A 22,876-nucleotide genomic window follows, 5' to 3' on the forward strand; every position below is an offset into this window, starting at 1 on the left:
AAAAAAAAAATCAATTCTATAGTTTTCCTTTATTTCAAAAATTTATCAACTAAAAGAAAAATTTAATTTTTATAAATTTGTAGTGACCAAATTTGCCTCTTACATAGAGAAACGGCCGAAAAATATGAAAAATAATTTTTTCGGAAGTTTCGGCTGGTCCATTTTGCCCCAGGTGTTATGCGTAGGGCTAGAAATGTGGAATGATGCTAATTTTTTTTTAATTTGACGATAAAAATATGAAAAAATCACTTTTTCAAAATTTTGGGCTTGTCCATTTTGCCCCAAATGTCATGAGTAGGGGTAAAAATGCGCAAACATATCGGATTTATAGTAATTAGGCGAAAAAAAAAAAATTTTTTTTTTTTTTCATCAAAATTTCAGGGGGGCCGCTCTGCCCCACCCTCCCCTATATATACGAACTCACACATGTGTGCGTGTGCGCGTGTATGCACGCATGTGTGTATGCACGTATGCGTGGATGTGTGTGTGCATATGCATGGATGTGTGTGCGTGTGCAGAAAAAACAATATATATCCGTCATTGATCCTCAACTCCATTATTACCCGTGTAATGAATTTAAGATTATTCCTGTGGCTACAACAGGAATGATCCTGTGATTGCAAGAGGAATAGTCCTGTGGCTCCAACAGGACTGATCTTGTAGCTGTAACAGGAATGTTCTTGTTGCAACAACATTTCTTTTTTTCGTGCAGTTATCAATTTATATAGCTTTTACACAGCTACACGAAGAATTTAAAAATAAACACATTTTTTATTTTTTGTATGAATTAATTGATAATTTCTGAAATGAATTATCTTGTTTGCCATTTTTTACGTTAAATTCCACGACACGATTATTTGGTTATTAAAATATTTCGTTGTTCGAAAGAATGTTATTGTACAAATTTAATTTCATTTTTGACACGCATTCACGTTTCTGATAATGCACCAATAGTATATAAAGCGAGTGTAAATTGCTAATTGCAGTAGAGACTCCAGTGTCATTAAGAGTGTTACACTTGAAGAATTTCAACATAAAACAATCATGAAGCCCTTGGTCTTTACTGTAGTAGTCATTGTACTATTCTCATTTTCACCTTCCGGAAAAGCTAATGTAAGTACTTGTTAATTATTAACATTTAATAATCATTTTCTTGAATTATACATAAAAAAACACTCGAAGAACATGAGGACAAGACAAACTTTTCTAATTTTAAATTAATAGAGAGTTCAATTTTCCAGCCATTTAATTTTTTGTCTAATATCTAGAAATATGTACCAAAGACTTAATAATTATTTTTCAATTTTTAATTTAAAAAATTAAATAGCCCCAATTGATGATAAAACCTTACATACATTTTTTTTCTCTGTGTAAATATCGAAAAATAATAATTAATTTAAAATTCAAGGCTTTTGATTCGGACTGTTGGAATACAATACTATCATGGTTCATAAGTCCTGATGTTCTATGTGAACCGTGTACGGTCGATCAAGTATGTCTTTATAAAGAATGGGGTGGATGGAAATGCATAAGTATAAGCTATTTTCTTTAATATGAAATTATTTGAATATAATATGTAACATTAATTTTGTGAAATTTTAACTACTCCCAGGTTTTGAGTATGCAGGATGTGTTAAGGCACCAGGATGGTCCTCTTCAAAGCGGGAATTATGGTGCACCAAGCCAAATACTTACGTCATTTACAAGAACGGAGGATCTATTTATGAGTTTCGGAATAGAAATTCATAAATTGATCTATGGGGTTAAATTTTTTATTTAAAGTAAAATTTACCGTAAAAAGCTATTCACTTATATGTCAATAGAATATCATTCTCTCAAATGATTTTATATATTTTAATCCAAAAACTTTGTATGAACTCACTTCTTAATAAAAATATTTCATGTATACACTAAAATTAAAAAAAATATATTTTCTGTATGACCTAAACTGAAAACTAAATAAATTTAGTATGATTTCAAAATTTGTTAGAAACTGATTTTCAAATTTTATTAGTAAACGTAAAGAAGACAAGCTGAATATAAATGAATAAAAGAAGGCAAGGGCAATGATAATAATAAGAAAGTAGTAAGAAGAAAGGGTTAATTGACTTTGAGATGACTCTTGCGTGGGGAAAGCCAAGTTTATCAGCTCGAGGGTTCGATCATTTCTCTTTTGGTCTTCATACATACGTTTGCTTGAAAACAAGTTAAAAGCTCTCATCTTCATCTTCTTTATCATCTTATATTCTTGTCCCAATGATGCTTTAAGCCAGCCGTCATTGAATACCGCTCGCCTCTTTCATTTCAAAGATGTCTGCAGACTCTATCTTCTACAAAACCAACGCAGTTTCGGATCATCAACTATAAATTGGAATGTAACATGACTTTAATTGTCTAATGAGCAACCGAAAGGTAAATCCACCCAAGGACCCAAGGTTTTTTATTTCGATCATGTTTTTGTCACCATCAGGGCTTCTAATACCCTGCGTTTCTGATAACGATTGTACTGACGTTTTGTCGTGTTCAAAAGATGCAACAATATGCGTAATCTTATGCGGTTCAATAACATGCCAAGCTAATGAGACATGTGTTACAAAAAATCAACGCGGTACTTCTTCAGTGAAAGGTAAATAAAAAAAACTACAACATAAATTTGCTTATTTATAAAATTAAGAATGTTACATGAAATATTTATTTTTTCAGATAAGTCATTCTCTAGTTGCGGATGGGATCCTCGTTGTTATTTAGGATGGTGACCATTTTGAATGCGAAATTATTTAAAAACATCATATTAGATCGATTCAATTTGTGATACTTTCTTTGTACCACACGCTGTAAAAATACCATGTGATAACAATTTTGATTGGCAATGGATAGTGACGTCAGAGGCACATAAAATATAAATTTCTATCTAATTAAACTGGCACATCAGTTACTAACCTCCTTTAATTTCAATGAAATAGTAGTAGAATAACTTTGGTAGACATTTTCTTATATTAATTTTTAAGCATTTTCTTAAAAAATTATAGCATGCATGTAACTCATTGTAAAAAAATTTACTTTTTTATGAATTTTAACAAGCAAATAAAAGTATAAAGTATTCCATGAACGAGTTGTGTACTTTTTATAATTACATATTTTAAAATAAAAAATCCCGATCAAATTGTGCACCGATAGAAGGATTTCATAGCATTTAAAAAAGATTTCTTAGTATTTTAGAAATGGTTTCTTAAATACTAAGAAATTCTTCTATCAGTGTGGTTGACGATAGATTATAAATATTTAATTTCTATAGTGTATTAGAAGTAAAGCAATATTAAGAACAATTATTTTAAATATACATTCATATTTGTCAGATAATATTCATAAAGTTTTTATTTATAAATCTCGAAGAGACATTTGAATTTTGTGAATACTGTAATAAATATACGAAAAAATGATTCTTGTTTGGAATACTGTGGTGTCATGGTAATGGCAGACCATGTTGGCCACCTGTCAGAAATTGAAATAATTGAGTTATTATAATAACTCAAATAACTCATTGGAAGAAAAGTATAAACTCTACTATAAAATAAAAAAATGTTGGAAAATCCAAAAGTGCACACCTCAATCACTCATTTTACTTTTATTACTTTTTTTTTTATTACATATAAACTTTTATTCAACTTTTAATTATTAATTTGATTTTTATGTCAAATATTGTAGGTTGTTTTTTTTTTATAATCGATTGCTGTCGGTTTCTTAACATTACTTTCAAAAGTTTGATTCTTGTATAGTTTTTATTTTGCTGCAGTTTTGTTGCTACGTTTACTAATGAAATTTGAAAATCAGTTTCTAACAAATTTTGAAATCATACTAAATTTATTTAGTTTTCAGTTTAGGTCATACAGAAAATATATTTTTTTAAATTTTAGTGTATACATGAAATATTTTTATTAAAAAGTGAGTTCATACAAAGTTTTTGGATTAAAATACATAAAATCATCTGAGAAAACGATTATCTATTGACGTTATTCCGTGTATAGCTTTTTAAGGTAAATTTTGCTTTAAATACACAATTTAACCCCACAGATTAATTTGTGAATTTCTATTGTCATAATCAAAAGTATATCCTCCATTCTTGTAAAAGACGTGAGTATTTGGCTTGTTGCACTTTATTTTCCGCTCTGAAGAGTTCCAATCTGATGCCCAAGCACATCCTGCATACCCAAAACCTGGGAGTAGTTAAATTGTCACAAAATTAATGTTAAATATTATATTTAAATGATGTCATATTAACGAGAATAATTTATACTTGTGCACTTCCATTCACGCTTTTCTTCTGAAAGGCATACTTGATGCGCTGTACACATGCTACATATTACAGGGTCCGGGGAATCATCAGGAGTCATAAACCTTGATGGCATTGTATCCCAGACACAAGGCTTGAATTGTAAATTTATTTTTTTTTGTGATATTTAAACAGAGAAAAAAAGGACGTAAAGTTTTAGCATCAATTGGACATATTTAATTTTTCAGACCGAAAATTGAAAAGTAATTATAAACTCTTTGGCGCATATTTTTAGATATTAGACAAGAAATTAAATGACTCGAAAATTAAACCCTCTATCAATTTTAAGTTAGAAAAGTTTGTCTTGTCTTCATGTTCTTCGAGTTTTTTTTTATGTATAATTCAAGAAGAAAATTATTGAATGTTAATAATTAACAAGTACTTACATTAGCTTTTCTGGAAGGTGAAAATGAGAATAGTACAATGACTACTACAGTAAAGACTAAGAGCTTCATGATTGTTTTATGTTAAAATTCTTCAGGTGTAATACTCCTAATGACACTGGAGTCTACTGCAATTAGCAATTTAAACTCGCTTTATATACTATTGGTGTATTATCAGAAACGTGAATGACTATCAAAAATGGAATTAAATTTGTACAATAACATTCTTTCGAACAACGAAATATTTTAATAACCAAATGATCGTGTCGTGGAATTTAACGAAAAAAATGGCAAACAAGATAATTTATTTCAGCTATTATCAATTTATATTGCTTTTACGCAGCTACACAAAGAATTTAAAAATTAATATATTCTTTATTAATTGTATAAATTACTTGATAATTTCTGAAATGAATTATCTTGTTTGTCATTTTTTTCGTTAAATTCCACGACACGATTATTTAATTATTAAAATATTTTATTGCTCGAAAGAATGTTATTGTACAACTTTAATTTCATTTTTGACACGCATTCACGTTTCTGATAATGCACCAATAGTATATGAATCGAATGTAAATTGCTAATTGCAGTAGACTCCAGTGTCATTAAGAGTGTTACACCTGAAAAATTTCAACATAAAACAATCATGAAGCTCTTTGTCTTTACTGTAGAAGTCATTGTACTGTTCTCATTTTCACCTTCCGGAAAAGCTAATGTAAGTACTTGTTAATAATTAACATTTAATAATCATTTTCTTGAATTATACATTAAAAAAACTCCAAGAACATGAGGAAAAGACATACTTTTGTAATTTTTCTAAATTAAAATTAATAGAGAGTTTAATTTTCTAGCCATTTAATTTCTTGTCTAATATCTAGAAATATGTACCAAAGAGTTAATAATTATTTTTCAATTTTTAATTTAAAAAATTAAATAGCCCCAATTGATGATAAAACCTTACATACATTTTTTTTCTCTGTGTAAATATCGAAAAATAATAATTAATTTAAAATTCAAGGCTTTTGATTCGGACTGTTGGAATACAATACTATCATGGTTCATAAGTCCTGATGTTCTATGTGCACCGTGTACGGTCGATCAAGTATGTCTTTATAAAAGATGGGGTGGATGGAAATGCACAAGTATAAGCTATTCTCTTTAATATGAAATTATTTAAATATAATATTTAACATTAATTTTGTGACATTTTAACTACTCCCAGATTTTGAATTTACGGAATGTATTCGAATAAGAGATTTGTTCTCTTCAAAGCAGGAAGTGCAGTGCTTCAAGCCCAACCTTCACTTCTTTTACAAGCGTGGAGGAATTACTTATGAGTTTTCGAATCAAAATTCACAAATTAATCTATTGGGTTAAATTTTTTATTCAAAGCAAAATTTAACTTAAAAAGCTAATCACAGAATAACGTCAATAGATTATCATTTTCTTAAATGATTTTATATAATTTAACCCAAAAACTTTGCACGGAGAAAAAAATATTGTTCTCAGAAGTATACTGTATAGTTACAGTAACAATACGCTATAGTTATCTACTAGATTGTTACTGCAACGATCTACTGTATCGTTCTGACAACAATACGGTGGATAGCTCTGAGATCTATACGGTATCGTTCTGAGCCCTATTTGACGTCACGCGCGTTGCAAATTATATGAGATATTTAAAAACCTTTATCATTCATAAATAAATGATAAGCAAATAACTTTGATTGAATAAAATAATTTATAAAACTGATTTATTAGTTAGTTATAGTCAAAATAAATTTTAAATATAAATATAAATATATCTTTTAATTTTTTGAATTTATTTATTAGTAATTTAATTTTAAATTCAATATTAATTCAGATCTCATTTGTTTATTAATTATTTTTCTTCTATTTACGTATCACATTTAAATTATAAAACATCGACTTTATATAATATTTAGATTTTTGGTTATGAATGTATATTTGATTACAAAAAGCATAAAATAACACTTATCAATAAATATATCAACATAGTTATGGAGATTCTACTCTGTTAATTTATTAATTACCCGTGGGTCCATATTTCAACATCACAATTATTTTTAACACTATTTTCTTTATTAAACGTCTGCTAGCAACAATTATACAATATTCAAAAGTTGGCGCGAAAATGGATGTTTAGTTAGGTTAGACGGTGCCGTGTGAGGTGACGACTACGGAAAGTCGTATAGGGCTCACAGCTATCTGATAGATAGTTACTGGAACGATACGGTATTGTTACCATAAGCATACGTATTGTTGTGGTAACGATTTACGAGTTACTATACTTTAGATCGTTCGAGGAGCAATATTTTTTTTTCCGTGTGTATGAATTATGAACTCACTTCTTAGTAAAAATATTTCATGTATACACTAAAATTAAAAAAAATATATTTTCTGTATGACCTAAACTGACAACTAAATAAATTTAGTATGATTTAAAAATTTGTTAGAAACTGATTCAAAATTTTATTTGTAAACGTAAAGAAGATAAGCTGAGTATAAATAAATAAAAGAAGGCGAGAGCAATGAAAATAAAAAGAAAGTAGTAAGAAGAAAGGGTTAATTGACTTTGAGATGACTCTTGCTTGAGGAAAGCCAAGTTTATCAGCTCGAGGGTTCGATCATTTCCCTTTTGGTCTTCGTACATACGTTTGCTTGAACACAAGTTAAAAGCTCTCTTCTTCATCTTCTTTATCATCTTATATTCTTGTCCCAATGATGCTTTAAGCCAGCTGTCTTTGAATACCGCTCAACTCTTTCATTTCAAAGATGTCTGCAGACTCTTTCTTGCACGAAATCAACGCGGTTTCGAATCATCAACTATAAATTGAAGTGTGTCATATTTTTAATTGTCTAATGAGCAAACGTAGGGTAAATCCACTCAAGGTTATTTATCTTTATCTTGTTTTTAAATAAAATATCTTGTTAGAGAGTAAATACACGTTTTATTTCAAATCAATCTCAGAATACTCCGGCTTATGATGAACTCAAGAAATTTTAATTTAATTTTATCAACACAGACATATTACATAAATTTTTACGATCTGCATTTAAACTTATTGTCTTAATATTAGTCTTCACTATAAATAACTAACATATTTCATATTTCTCATTAATCATTCAAAAATAAGCGGATTCTTCAATAAAACTAATTTTTTAAAATGTTCTTCAATAGTAACGGACGATTTTTTTTTATCACACTGCAGCAAAAAAAAGCTACACACGAATCCAACTTTCGAAAGTAATGTTAAAAAATCGACAGCAATCGATTATAAAAAAAACCAACCCACAATATTTGACAGGCAACATGGACCACAAACCCACAAGTGCACGGTTTCAACGCCACCTGTTTCCTATGCTCTGAGGGCAACTCTTGAGTTTTCTTTCTTCCTTACACACTAGCAACCACCACGTATTCCATCAACGACCCTCTCCGACAAATCTCTCGCAGTAAAATAGCTTCCAAGAGACGAGAGTGAGAAGAACAGAATAGCTATTGCGGTAGTAATAGTATTATATTCTACAACGACGGTGGATTTTGAAGCAAAGTCGCGTGTTCGGGTTTGCGTTCTCGGGATACCCGTAGTCGTGCACCATGCCGGCAGACATGCCACCAATAAGTGAACATCGGTTGCGTTACTACGCCCTCGTCGCTTTTACTTCACATTCTCTCTCATCTATACCGAGCCATTGATTTTCTCTATTTTTCTATCTTCCTATCGATGCCGAGTAAGTTCAATGTTTCCGTAGTTTTCCAGCCGTGTAACCTGCTCATATCGCTCAAATATTCCGCAGACTGTTTGAGTTAAAGACAAGGCTAGCCTAGTTTCAATTATGATCAAAACTGAGTACCAGAACAAATTGACCTCGTGGTGTTGAAGAAAATTATGGACGTGCGAACCTCATCATTGTTCAGGTGCCTTGATTGCACAGTGGATGTTATACGAGTGCACTGCAGAGCAATGACATTGATTTATACCTTTGGAAAGCCAATATATGTATGCATACATCGTAAGCTTGTGGTTTAACAAAATAAGGAAAGGGCGCAATAGTGACTACGAGCTAGAGCTAGTTACTAAGAATTCCGGGATTTATACTGATCTTTCCAAGCTGAGGATCGCTCCTCGTCCTGACACGACGTTCACATTCACGGTAGTCATTACCACGAAGGTTACTTTACTTCCTCGAAAGTAAATCAATAAAATTCCTCTCAAGCTTCGAACGTTTCCTAAGTAAACAACCCAATTGACTCAGAAGTTAATAAAAAAGAGTAACCCGATTACTTTTAATGATTTATAGATTAAATTAAAATTATTACTGTTGTATTGGCAAAGAATTTTGATTAAAAAAGTAAATGGACATGTGTGATTGATATTATTTTAAGACGGGTTTTAAAATAGGGCAATAGAATAAGGGGAAGTATGAGTTATATAGAAGGGATTCTTGCAGGAAGCGCGTCACGTATGAGTGTAAGATGTTGACCGGAATCTTCTTAAAGTTTTGAGGAGAGAGAGTGAAAACAAGTTAGATAAGAGGAGACTAGAGAATATTGGCATACCGAGGAAAAGAATTTAGAGGGCTTGCGTGCGTCTATCCGTGCAATGAAGGGCGCGGGATTATTTTCCGACTTACGTGTTATGTATATAGTACTGATATACGAGTAAGCGTGCGGACAGATGCGCGAGGAAGAAGTTAAGGAAGTCAAAGAGTTTGGCTCTCAATTGCTCGGCAAACTATCCGGACGGTGATAGATGTCCTTTTGGAGTTGGAATGCTTGCGGAAGTTCCGAGACGCCCGCGCCCGCTCGTGATGGAATCTCATCGATGTGTTCTTGTACACTTGGCATCGGCATTCATCCCAAGATGGTCCAGCACACATCCCCTGGATATGCGAACCCTAATCTAGGTGACAACATCAATTTAGGCTTCACTTGTTTTACTTTAACCTAACGTCTAATGTCAAGTAGAAAATTCTCAAATAATGATACGTTTTTTTCAATTATTTTTTCTTAAAGGGACAGTTGTTTTTTTTTTTTTTTTTCTCTACTAAAAATTAATTTCGGGCCATTGTTAAAGGTCGTAAATTTACTGAGGAATGTAAAAAGTGATTGTAAAAAATGTTATTGAGTATAAAAATAAAATTTTTTTGCTTATTTGAATTTTAACCACCGACAGAAGTACGTTTTGTTTTTATAGTAGCTCGTGAATGAGTGTTCGATTTCAGAAGCTCTCTAATGTATATAATACACGTGTATGTACTGAGAGTAGACGGTGTGCAGAGAAAGATGAAGGATGAAGGATGAGGAAAGCGAGGATGATGGCGCGGAACATAAAGCCACGTTCATCATACACAATAGACAGCCATGAAACAAAACGGCGAAGCACGCGGCTGTAAACTGGAAATATGTCAAAGATAATAAAACAATTAGCCATAAAACATAACGACCCCCGTATGAATTGTTTGTGTGTTTGTGCGAGTGTATGCCGCGAGATGGACATTAGGACAAGAGTGAGTGAGTGAGTGTAATGGAGAGGCGACAAAAAAATAATAAAAAAAGATGAGCCAACTCGAGGCGTTAAAACGAAAAGAGAAAGAGAGAAAGGTGGGACAAATGAATGGTGACAAGTTAAACAAAAAATACGGTGGACAATGCACGCGGCTGTATGTTGTACGTCTGGTGTGGTGTTGTGTATAAAACCTACGTTAATGCATGCTGAGAGGTTGTATATTACTTAGTAACACTCACGTTAAGTAGAATATGCTATGATAATTATTAACAAAGAGTCTTTATTTTTATACGTCAATTTCACAAAAAGGCCAAAGTTGTTTTCTAACTCGTCTTGTGTTTAGCATAAAAATCATAATTGAGAAATTGACTATTCTGAAAATAAACGAAATTGTTAACTTGGGTTATCAATAAAAAAATTAATTATGCCACGGAACTGAAATAATTTATAACTCTAAATAGTAATATAGAAGGATGTCAAGTGATCCATAAATAATTGTCGTGTAAAAAAATTTTTCACTTTAGTTTGGCATTTATATGACTCAAAGAAAGAAAAACATTTATTTAAAAGTCCCGTCGAATGCTACAGGGGAGAGTATATTTATTTTTTTTTTATTTTAACTGAATTTTAAGATGAATGGTGTAGATAAGAAACAATAGGGCGGTCACTTGGTGTGTTCTTTCTCTCATCTCGCGGCAGAACGAACAAAATGTTAAGTAAAATAAAGTCAAAAAAAAGTAAAAATGAAAACAAAAATAAAAAAATGGCGGATAAAAAGAAAAAAGAAAAATTCGAGAAACAAAAGGCAACTTGATGTTTCAACCGCAATGAACGTATATATATATATATATTTAGAAGTCTCTGTATATGAACTCTCTTTAGTTGTAACGCCTTGAGCGTCTTTTCTTTACCGCTGACGCCGGCGTAATAGTGCAAGGATAATAGCATGATGCTCACAGCAGCAAAACGAAATATATATAGATATAGATATAGATATATAGATGCGCAAAAGCAGCAAAAATAATAAATAAAAAAAAAATCACAAGAAATGAGAGACGAAAGAAAAAGGATGGAATAAAATGTGTTGGTGCATCCGACGTCGTCGTTACTTGAAAGATCTAGCAGCTACTGTACAGGCATCAGACATCAGACAACAGACAGACAGACAGAAAGACAGTAAGACAGACATCTGCAGTGTAGTTGAAGCCACGATAGTCGAGGATATATATCTATAGAAATAACTTGTTGTTTCCGGGGTCATGCCTCGGAATAAGACGCGACGAACGTTCGTCGAGGCGCTCGAATCATCATTCTATCGTTTCAACGTTACTTTATGGTTTGTATATATACATATATACGACTAGACACTAGTCACAAGTCATAGCATGGACGAGACTAAACCATTCGGCATCGACAAGAGAGAGTGAGCTACCTACGCAGCTTCCTTCGCTCATAAGGATAAGTACTCATGTATTACTGCACAACACTATTTTCTGCTAGGCTTCATCGAAAATAAATCCTCCTGAGAGCTTTTACGCTGCACTGCCGTCAACCTAAGTATTGTTTGAGTGCTCTCACTTATGGCGACTAAATCGCACACTGCTTTCTCGTACTATCATACGATAATGAAAACTTCGAGATGATTATTTAAAAAATATGATTTCAAGTAAAAGTGTGTACTTAGCGGTGGGAAAATAATTGTTCCTGTATGCAAAGTGATTCTGTAAACAAGTTGATTAATGGACTCAGAGATTATGTTTTCCCTGATGAAAGCGATGAAAGAGTTCTTGTAGTTCATTAATTTTGATATTTTATTTTACGTCATAAAGACGAGAGTTAATACTCTTTATCTACAATAGTAATTGAATTTGATTTTCGACTAAATCGGTGCTCAAGCAAATCTTTCATTGTTTTTTAAATTAAACTAGTCGATTACTCTTTTTAGATATAGAGTATAACAAGTAGTTACTAATATGAGGCTGGTTTTTTACGGAACTCATTTTAAAGGCTTATAACTCCTCTTACTCTTAAAAGTCTCCTCCATGATTGGTTCGCTTCCCACTTGATAAATTTTCATAAAAAAATTTTAATTTGAAGGAAAGATGATAGCGAAAATTTTTTGAATAATAACCAGGGGTGGAAAGCGACCAGAGGAGTAATTAGGAGATACTTAAGTATAATGAAATTTGAATTTTAGTTTACACTGACACTGAAGCTCAATTCACCGGCAATCGATACTCGCAAAATTAAAGATTCAATTTTTAATATGATCTAAAGTACGTTTAATATTGACGGCTTTTCTTATAAACATTTTTGTCTGTCTTAGTTTTAAACTCTTACATAAATACAAATTATTGAATTAATTTTTAGCCGATAATTTAATAATGAAGAGTTGAATCAAAATTTAAAAAATAAATCTAATGATAATAAAATGAAAATTTATTTAGAAATAGTCTGTAAGTTATTTATTCAATTTTATTTGTAACATATATATTTATATTATTTTCCCTACGAGCGAAGCAACCGAGTTGAGAAAATGATTCTATTAATTTTTCCATCGGGAACGGCGCACTCGTGCATACCACCCTATTTCTTATTGTAAACTTGTTCTCTATCTCAATTTTATAGCTAAGCTCCGCAATGCCTTTAGTATTAGACTCGTTTTATATAAGTGTAATACTCAATGTAGTGCTCGTTTGAGGGTGAAAAAATTCGCCAGTGGTTGAGATAGAAAATGCGAGTGAGTGAGTGAGTTGAGGTGGTCGGATTGTGTGCGTAAATGATAAAGATTCTCAGGAATTTCTAGCAGAATGAGACTAATAAGAGTGTAAGATGGTAAAAGTGGAGATGAAAATGGCGATGAGAGTAAAGAACGGTAGCAGTGTCTTAAAATAGATTGGGGAAGCAGTCGTTTAGGTAACATTGGCTAAACAGTCTTCTCTCTTACTGCTTATTAACTCCAAAGAACCGAGGATCGTTATGTCTCGAGTTTGATAATATAACCCAGATGCTCCAAGAAAGCTAGTAGTTGTAGTTGTAGTTGCGAACAACCAACAACAAAAGAAGACGAAGAAAAATAATAATAAGAAAATTAAGAAGATGCAAAAGATGATGAAGATGGAGATGATGAATAAGAATAAAAAAAAACTTGCTGGTGGTAGTTAGAGTGAAGGCTCTTTTTGATCGTCTCTTGAGTAATTACCCGTCATTACGGATCGACAGATACCACATGGCTAAATTCCTAAATCGCGAGCACACCTTTTGCATTAATACATTATTCATTTTCTCGGGGTTATTTATCGTCCAGTGGGGTGAACCTTAAATCCGAGGGATGTTCTCACACCGATTTACTTAATTCTAATTTTACTTTTATTTTTTATGTGATGTAAATATTTTTTTACTTTTGATCATAAATTACATATTTTAATTTTATTTTTATTGCCTTCAATTTTTTTTACTGCCATTTTTTCGTCGTAAATTTTTACTTACAAATAATTTTTATTTGAAAACTGTAAATTTCGAGGTGAAGACGAATCCAAGTGTAACAAGTCAATTGACCGTTAAAAAAATAAATAGCAATAGTGTAAAAGCAATGGTCTCAACAGTGCGCCAAGTGCTGAAGACACATATATACGTCGAGTAGTAGACATAAGAGGGTGACTTGATTACGATTCTTCGTAGGTACGTTGCCGAGGCGAGGTTATTAGAGTTTCTCTCGGTCGTTTCATTGTTTAACGACAAAGCGATCGGTGAACAAAGGGTTCCATAGCTATTTTTTATTTATCATTTTCTTATTTAATTTTTTTACACGTGGGCGTCGTGTCTCTCCCCTCGTCGCCAACAGATTATAAGAGTTACACCGGCAACTCTTGGAGTTGATTTTATGCACCACGACGTCTACCGACGACGATCAACCGCGACCGGTTATATATTTGTATATACAATACCAACTACCTACATCTTGACGTGTAGTTCCGTTTTAAAATACAAGCACACTCACAAGCTCACATAAACATCTTTTACTCATTCCTAGTTCTCTACCAGTATATTTACAATGTGTACGCCCTACTCCTACGGATATAAAGAACCGCAAAGTTAAGAGACACACATAATAACTGAAGGAATCAAGAGAAGAAAAGTGTACCCCACTTTGTAAACTCGACAATTATTTTTTTTGTCATGCCGTTGGAGGTGTGGCGACACAAATAAATCGCGGTCTCTCGGGTCTACGAGCTCTTCCATCTTCTGTGACCTCCACAACCTCCTCGTCTTCATTAAACCTCTTTTTACCCTCACGTCAAATTATGTAATTTACCATCAAATTTGCCACGCATGTACCGTACGCCCATCAATGCCTGTGTAACCGTGTCAGTGTAAAAAATTTCTAGATAACGATCATCACGTAAGTCTTTGAGAGATTTCGCGAAGTCATTTGATTGCAAAATATCAAAAGGGCGTGTGCACATTGTCAGCCTTCTCTGATGATGTAAAAACTAATACAGGATCTGAGGAAGTGAAGAATTGTGTACAGTTGTAGATTTAATAATTGTGAATGAACTTGATGGTTTTGGTTCATGAATGGACGGGTGAATATATTTGAATTTAAACACGCGCCGCGGGATCTCTCTTTGAGTGAGGAACGATTGGTCGACAGGCTTATAGGATCCTCGCTTATATATATAATAATGATTCGACAATTTTAACGTTTTAATTGTTTTATTTAAAAAACCATTTGTCATTTTTGGTCGACACTCTGAAGCTCAATAATTATGAGATCTTTGAGAAGCATTTTAATTAACTAATATATTTATTTATTTAAAAGATAAATAATAATTAATGGTTTATTAAAAAGCGCACTGATGTAATAAAAATCTCGGTCGGGTAATAAAGAAGGAAGAAGAACGAGCAAAAAATAAATGACTGGTGGTAAGATGGCTTTGAAGAACAGATAAGAGGCATATCTATATAGTTGAACGAAGTCTCTGAGAGAGTGAAGATAGGGAGTGTCGAGGTGCGTTTAAAGATCGGATGAACGCGACGAAACCGCAAATTAAATTAGCGTCTCGCGGAACGACTAGCGACGTGCTGTGAGTAGCGCAAGAAAGCGTTTGCTGACCGCTGCTTAACCCGGCTTAATTACCAATTAGCCAATAAAAACCCACCAGTCAGCAGAGCAACTGCAGTCGCGCGTTATGGGCTTGCGTTCTCGCGTTTATACCTCTGCGTTTTTTTTTTTTTCCATGCAAAACCCTTCGGCTTCTTATATTTTTTTACTCGAGTATTCTTGCCTCTACTTGCACTTTACACATATCACAGTACAAGAGATATATGTGCATGTGCCCACAGAAGCGCTTGGGTGAGAAAAACAAGCCTGTATAATTACCAGCGGCAAAACATCACTCGTAATGCTGCTTTAAAAGGGCGACAGGGAATTGTTGTGTTTATGTTTTTTATTCACAAGACAAATCCGCAATCAAAATAATTCTGGAGGTTTGAGTTTTTTTGTAAATTTCAAAAAAAAACAGTCAGGGATTTGAAAATATTTTTTTTTAAAAAGATAAAGTCAAAGGGTAAAGGTTAATTCAAGACTTTGAGAGACTTCATGACGTAGAGATAAACTATTTTTTTTTTATTTGACTCACCTTATGATACGACTTTAGTTCGACACCCACGTCGTTTCCGGTCTCCTCCTCTTCCTGGCAAGAAAGAGTATCATCTTAGGGGAGTGTGAGCATGTATGGATCTCAGTCGCTGCGCGATAACCCGAAAGAAGACGAAATAAAGAGAAAAAAAAAACAAATAAATAAAATAAATGAATGAAAAGAGAAGGGAGTAGTAAGCGCGTCCCCTTGATGCACCTCGCGGGTCCTCATAATTACCAGTGCTCTCCAACTGTTATTATTAAGCCGATATTTTACCGAGGGGACACACGTTCGCGCATATAATTTGCAAAAGCCTCTAATTATGGGTTAGTGGCACATACAGACACGGGAGAAAAGTATGTAGATATGTAAGTGGATGGTGTGTAAGAAATGGCCAGTGAGTAGGTGACTAGGGAGGAAACGAAGAAGAGAAAAAGGGCGAGGCGAGCGTCTTAACTCCGTTCGCCTACGCGTCAAAAACTTCGAGTTCCACTCCTTTGTACTTTATTATTAGCAACCTGTTGTTGCTGTTTTTATTTTTTTTAATTCTTATGTATTTTTACGTTCGTTTATTTTTCATTTCGTGAATCGGCCGCTCGTTCAATGCTGCACGTTAAGGGATTCTTGGAATAAAAATAACTCAATTGTGTAATTATTATTTTATTTTCAAGTGGGTACGCTGTATCGTCAACAAAGGTGGCCCAGGATCATCACATGTGGGATCTGTGATTTGTCGTCGTGATAGTTGAGGTTATTATGGGACCACTATGAGAATGTGTTGCTATTTGTATTCGTCTGTATATATTTAGACTGACAATAATATTATGTAGATGTATATTTATAGTGAAGAATGAAGAAGAAGAAGAAGATGATGATGATGATGAAGATGACACAAATGTTACTTTATATATAATGTGAAATATGATAATAAATGATTGAGTGATCAAAGATTGACATTTTTCTATTATATTAAATATAAAAATATTATGTCGATATTAAGACAGATTATTATCTGGTGCGTGTGTTTGTAATAAATGTTTTTACGCTATTTGTTGCTGGAGAGTAAAAGATTAGAGTAAGAATGAAAGAGAGATAGTGGTGACAATAAAAATTAAGGTACCGGGTCCATTGTATCGAAGGTTTGAGGCTCGAGTGATTTTTGATGAGAAAATATAAATAAAATATAAATAAAACCACCGTGAAAGTTTTCTTTGGATGGGCATTTATCGGCAATTGATCTCGCGATCGTTGTTGCTATGACACTGCGCTCAATACTCTATCTAAGGTTATAAATGATTATTGACGTTCGGTATAAGAAAAAGTGTGTGACGCGTCTTGGTGGCCGGTACCGAGGGCTGGAACCCCGGCAGCGCTTTTGACTGACGGGTGCACAATGACAGAGAGCATTGGGACGTTTTGAGGAATGGAAGTGAAGGCGAAAGTTAAAAATAGGCGAAGATGAATAAAAAGGAAGAATAAGAGGAGTTTAATATTATTGATCTTTTTAGGTGTCCCAGTGAACGCCTTCTATATGACTGTAGTTATGTACTGAGGACTATAGTTTATCGCTTAAATCACGCCCTAATCATTTTGCTGTGGTGTATAGGGCGGTATTATATTGTGCTGGAGATAAGGCATCTCGGGTCGCGTATGAATGATTGCTATCGTCTTAAAGAAATAAAAAATAAATTTTTTATTATGTTTTCAAATAATTGATTCCTGCACTGTAAAAAATCACCGGGGTAAGTCCAAGCAGTGTAGGTGTTAAAATCGGCAGTGTTAAATTTCAACACCGAAAACGGTATGAAAATAACGCCGCCGCCGGTGTAAATATTCTGTACCGGTGTTAAAAAAAATTCACCGGTGTTAAAATAACGCCGCCGCCAGTGTAGATATTCTTTACCGGTATTAAAATAATTTACTTTGTGAATATTTTTACTTACTCGATTGCTATACTTGTTAATAAATGATATTTTTTATTAATTTTCATAGAGAACTGAAATTTTTTGTGTTTTATAATCTTTGAAGTTAATACTCCAAGCGGACGCAGTTTACTCCGCTTTTACACCGGTACACTGTGAAAAATTCCCAACAAATTTTACTATGGGTGCATAGTAACACCGGACTATAAGAAAACTGGTACAAAATTTACAAGTGTCCCATAGTAAACGTATGCGTAGACTACACGATTGTGGCCTATGCGCATACATTTACTATGGGACACTGGTAAATTTTGAATCAGTTTCCTTATAGTCCGGTGTTACTATGCACCCATAGTAAAATTTATTGGGAATTTTTCACAGTGTATTACTCCGCTTTTACACCGGTTTAACATCGGTATTTTAACACCGCCGAATTACGCCTCCTACACCGGTGTAATTTCATTTTAACACCGGACGGAGTTAAAATAAGTCCATTTTTAACACCGTTCTTTTTACAGTGCAAATAATTTTTATAAAAATTAAATTTTTTGTTCAACAGGTTAGTAATCATAAAATTGTCACAAGTGTATTAAGAAAATAAACAAATAAATAAATAAATAAACAAAATAAAATTTCTTTCCGCATGTTTTTTAACAGAGAAAGTTTTTATATACATATATATATTTCCTGAGTGTACAGCTCATACGCGGACAAGATACAAACGTGATAGGATTTATCGATACAACCCAAGGCAGAACTGAGTTTTAACCGATAACACTCAATTAAAATCAACGACCAGACGTAAGTGCGAAAAGAAATTGCGTGGGATCTGTATCTGTATTGGATCATATTTATATTTTATATGTCATCAGATTTGATCACAAATAAGTAGTGCATGGCTATCTGAAGTAGCTTACGAGCTTGTCAAAAAGTATATTATATCCAACCAGGAAACGTATGTCACTTATTACACATAATACTTTCACTTGATTTTCAACCTGCAACCGACTTTTCTGAGACGTTATTGTGCAGTCAATAAATAATATAAGTAATATTTATAATCGTGTAGTGTAAAAAAGGTGACATGAGTCAAGGCAATCTTGATGAGACACCAGAATTAAGTGAAGTCACAGTCTTTTATAATATTATAAACATTGCGTGGGTGTGTACTAGGCATTTAAATCCGAAAGAAATAACTGTGTAAAATCAATTACATCTCACCGTGCTCGATGACTAGGCGTGGTACTGACTAATAGAATGGTTTCCAAACCTCCTTTATCATAATAATAATCATGAGCATCCCTAAAACCGGTTGTAGAAACTAAACAGCGTAATAAAATTTTTGCTATTTCATCTCTTCAATCACGATCGCCATCGCCGTCGCTGTTACCGTCATTGAATCAAGTATTTTCATCCACTCATCTTGATATTTTTACTAGCTACCACTTGAAAAACATGGTCTCAGTAATGTTTACCAACAGCATTCGACAAGAATCATAAGTTACAATAATGATGATAATCACCATAGGAGGATTTAAAAATTTAGCGAGGATCGTTGAGAGCTATGCAGATTGTCTGCAACAAGTCTGGGCACCTTGACACGGAATCCGCAGCATAAAGTCACCTCTGGGCCCATCGCTACAAGTCATAACTACTATGGAGAAGAGTAGTTGACTGGTGAAGATCGTTGAGAGAGTTAGCGGTGTGTTTGTTTTCTGGTGGGCGGGTCTCGGTCCCGTGACCGAAGAGCGGGTCCTCTCGGTTAAGGCCTCGCGAGAGATCACCAGCCCCGAGCTGCAAGTCACGAGCCAACAATAGTACAAATAATAACAAGCCCGAGTAGTCTGCCGTTTGCCCTGCTCGGATATGTCGGGGCAAAGAGGAAGAAATGAGAGGCATTTCTTTTAAAGCAGTGGCTACCACGCTACGTGCTTAAGCTCACTTCACAACGAATCTTCCCACAATAGCTGGCATCCATCCCTAAAGCATTCAATTATTATAAGTACAATTTGGTTCCTTGTAAATTAAACCTAAAATTGAGCAACAACTTAATGGTTTTTGTGGGTTTTGTAATTATGGCTGAAAATTATTTTTAACACAGACTCTTTTGGAGAATTCACAGAACAAGGAGTCGAAGTTGAGACGGTTGGAGAGGAGTTCTAACTCCAGGACGATTGTGCAGGCCGCTTGAAGCAATAGCTGGCGTGCGTTCGTCTTCCATAAATGTATTGCATATTCCCATAGAGGCTGCTACGGAGTCCAAAGCTGAGACCTAAAGGTTTAACTTCTTCAGCAGCAGGAGTTGCAGAAGCAAGTCAGCAAGCCGCTGGCCACGAGACCGTGCAATGCAACCACCGAGAAACAGTACTACCGTCATTGCCGGTCGGACCAGGCCCACCCACAACGCACGATCTCTCCGCGAGCGCTTTTGCTACCGGTATTGAATCCAGCGCATTGTTTTTGCCCCGGTCATGAGTATACGGAAAGGATTATTTGCATCTCGAGCCACCGACTTGTCCATATATACATACATACATTTATATATACATACATTCATATATAATGCCTCAGGATATGCGAGCTGTAGCTACTGTCGCGATTATATAGTCCCGGATAAAATAACTTGATATATATATATACACATACATATATATGCTTCTTCAAATAGTTTCATCATTTATTCCAGTGATTTAAAGATTTAAAAAATGAAGTAAAAAAAATCTGGAGCGAGAATACAATGGCTAGACGCAGTACTGAAGAAATCGAGTGGAGCAAAACAAGAAAGTTAAGTGTAATGTCGACAGGAAGAAGATGAAAAGGAGGAAGATGCTGATGGTGAAGAAGCGCAGCCTTCCGTACGCTGGTAATGGCACCTAATACGGGCACGTTGGTATATACGACACCGCGAAGACGAATAAGAAAAAGAATAAGTTGAGGAATAAAAATGAAAATAAGAACAAGTAGAAGAAGTAGAAAGAGTAAGAATAAAATAAGAGTAAGAATAAGAAGAAGGAGAAGAAGAAGAATAAAAAGAAAAAGGTATAGTTTATAGTGATTACATGGGGTCAGGTCCCAGCAATAAACCATGCCACGGTGGCCGTACCACTCTTGGTGATGGTGCTGCGGCCACTTCTCTTAGTCTCCCGCTCTTTCTCCCCGTTCTTTATTTGTGTGCATCAGCATCAGCATCAGCAGCAGCAGCATCCTCTTGAGAAGAGCAGGATGATCGGCTGCTAACCTTCCCAGAGCTGGAGGACGACGCGCCTACGCTAAACCAAAGCTAATTTAAAATCCCAAGAACGATATAAGAGTCAGTGAACAAAAAAAGTGGAAAAGTGTCTCGTAGCCCACTCTCTTGAGTATATTTATATATATATGTAAGGATAAAAGCAAAGAGGAAAGGCGAAACATGAGGGGGACGAAGCAACACCGGGAGCCATCCTACTGGAATTTAAATAATAATTATAGTGTTTAATATCATACGAGGGAGCTGAGGGTATCCGTACGTCTCCCCCTATACCTCCAGACTCTCAGATGCTTGGCCAGCAGACGTACCGACTCTGTAGATAATATACTATACTACATATAAGAATAATAAGACTTTAAGAACCAGCAAACGGCGACCAGGAATCTCTCACCTCTCACTATACAAGTAATTCGTCGCTCGGTAGCAGTCTCAGTTAATGGCACGGTTATGTCCTCCCTACCTCCACACAGACTGTCTGGCTCGATCAAAATGTTTATCAAATTATCATCAATTTAGTGGCCCGTCGTTTTTGCTCATTTTTTAAATCCCATACGCGCACCAGACTTCTGGAATGTTAGTCCAACACAGAGATCCAGACTAGAGCACATCATACATGTATTTTTTAATACTGATTTAGTTTTTCGACTGCTTCTAATTTCGCATTAACTAAAATCTCTGTTAGTATATGACAGATTTGTTTTAATTTAAACGTCGAAATAATACCCGTGACGTAATTTTGTTACGGGACAAATGTATTAATAAAATAAATTATCTGAAATGCGTGGATGCGTTAATGAATTTAGAACCACCCGTAAAGCGTGAAGAAATTGCTGCTGCGAAAGAGTACGGCGCTTCTGTTGTTAAATGTAAAATGCGTATTGCAGTGACAGTGTATGATTAAAGTGTGAAGCTTTTAAAAGTGTTTTGTAAAGTCATAAGTTGCGATTCGTTCCTGCAACCAGTAGTTCTTAATCATCATTATTCTTCTTCATATTACACTTTAATGCCACCTTTGCTACTGTTGTAGGCAATGTTTCGATGCTACTGCGCTGTAAGAGGTATAAGACAATACATTATTCGAACTACTCATTCCACCAGTAGCTTAGACGCTCCAGTTTCTCATCCGATTGCAGGAGCAATCAATCGTTTATGTGTTCACGGCACTTATTGCGCGCGCTTTTAAATTTAAAACGTCTTTTCAAGGAAGACTACACTGATATATGTATATATGAATGTATACAGTACACACATGAAAAAGATAATTGCCAGATGAATAAATGCAACATGAAATAGACTGGTGTGTTCTCGTGATGATTGGATGACTGAAGTTAGAGGTCATATGCAGTAGTGGCAGTGGCAGAGCGCCGGTAGAAAGTTTAACAGAGTATCCGGGACTGATAATAGCGTTTGATAGACATCTTATACCGGATTAAATCCAAGGTAAAAGAGATCCCGGTAGTTGTGATCGATGCTAAGATAATGATCCCACGGAATGTAACAATTTTATTTTATTTTTTAAAAGACATAATTATGGATAAAAGTAACGACTGAAATATTCTCCCGAGAAGGAATCCGAGCCAGTAAGTTTAAAGAATAAGAAAAATTCTTTATCGTAAATGACTCCTTGTTATCCTTATTATACGGAGAAACGGCGAGAAAAAACACCCGAGTTGGTAAAGTGTAGGATAGATAATCTGGCTATTAGAGGTGTCCCTCGTGAGCCCGAGGGTCGAGTGTCGATGGTGGGTCATCGGGTCGTCGATAGTCTTCATCAGGGTTAGGTGATGGGTCGTAGTCGTATGTTACTCAGCATCTATC

The 22,876-nt window shown here is 34.4% G+C and overlaps 2 protein-coding genes and 1 long non-coding RNA gene across 3 annotated transcripts; 2 read left to right on the top strand and 1 right to left on the bottom strand.

The window, feature by feature from the left end:
• The first annotated feature begins 968 nt into the window (after nt 1-968).
• Nucleotides 969-1,956, top strand: LOC130668006 (uncharacterized). The gene is made up of 3 exons (XM_057469979.1): nt 969-1,113; nt 1,409-1,532; nt 1,613-1,956. Exons 1-3 carry the CDS (start codon nt 1,045-1,047, stop codon nt 1,747-1,749), a joined length of 330 nt encoding a protein of 109 aa, XP_057325962.1. The 5' UTR covers nt 969-1,044; the 3' UTR covers nt 1,750-1,956.
• A 1,683-nt stretch (nt 1,957-3,639) lies between these two features.
• On the bottom strand, nt 3,640-4,830 carry LOC130668488 (uncharacterized). Its single transcript, XM_057470809.1, has 3 exons — nt 4,717-4,830; nt 4,295-4,424; nt 3,640-4,214 (listed from the first exon to the last, which is right to left on the bottom strand). Exons 1-3 carry the CDS (start codon nt 4,783-4,785, stop codon nt 4,060-4,062), a joined length of 354 nt encoding a protein of 117 aa, XP_057326792.1. The 5' UTR covers nt 4,786-4,830; the 3' UTR covers nt 3,640-4,059.
• Nucleotides 4,831-5,307: 477 nt separating this feature from the next.
• On the top strand, nt 5,308-7,667 carry LOC130668166 (uncharacterized). Its single transcript, XR_008989961.1, has 3 exons — nt 5,308-5,428; nt 5,732-5,855; nt 5,936-7,667. It is a non-coding gene; the product is annotated as an uncharacterized LOC130668166 (long non-coding RNA).
• The last annotated feature ends 15,209 nt before the right edge of the window (nt 7,668-22,876 follow it).

This window comes from Microplitis mediator, chromosome 5, assembly GCF_029852145.1.
Source record: "Microplitis mediator isolate UGA2020A chromosome 5, iyMicMedi2.1, whole genome shotgun sequence".
Lineage (NCBI taxonomy): Eukaryota > Metazoa > Arthropoda > Insecta > Hymenoptera > Braconidae > Microplitis > Microplitis mediator.

Bases quoted from the DNA above. Each gene is read 5' to 3' on its own strand.
- LOC130668488 (XM_057470809.1), bottom strand. From the start codon at position 4,785: ATGAAGCTCTTAGTCTTTACTGTAGTAGTCATTGTACTATTCTCATTT. The intron at 4,425-4,716 runs GTAAGTACTTGT...TTACAATTCAAG, and splicing joins CACCTTCCAGAAAAGCTAAT to CCTTGTGTCTGGGATACAAT. The intron at 4,215-4,294 runs GTATAAATTATT...AACTACTCCCAG, and splicing joins GCGTGAATGGAAGTGCACAA to GTTTTGGGTATGCAGGATGT.
- LOC130668006 (XM_057469979.1), top strand. From the start codon at position 1,045: ATGAAGCCCTTGGTCTTTACTGTAGTAGTCATTGTACTATTCTCATTT. The intron at 1,114-1,408 runs GTAAGTACTTGT...TTAAAATTCAAG, and splicing joins CACCTTCCGGAAAAGCTAAT to GCTTTTGATTCGGACTGTTG. The intron at 1,533-1,612 runs GTATAAGCTATT...AACTACTCCCAG, and splicing joins GGGTGGATGGAAATGCATAA to GTTTTGAGTATGCAGGATGT.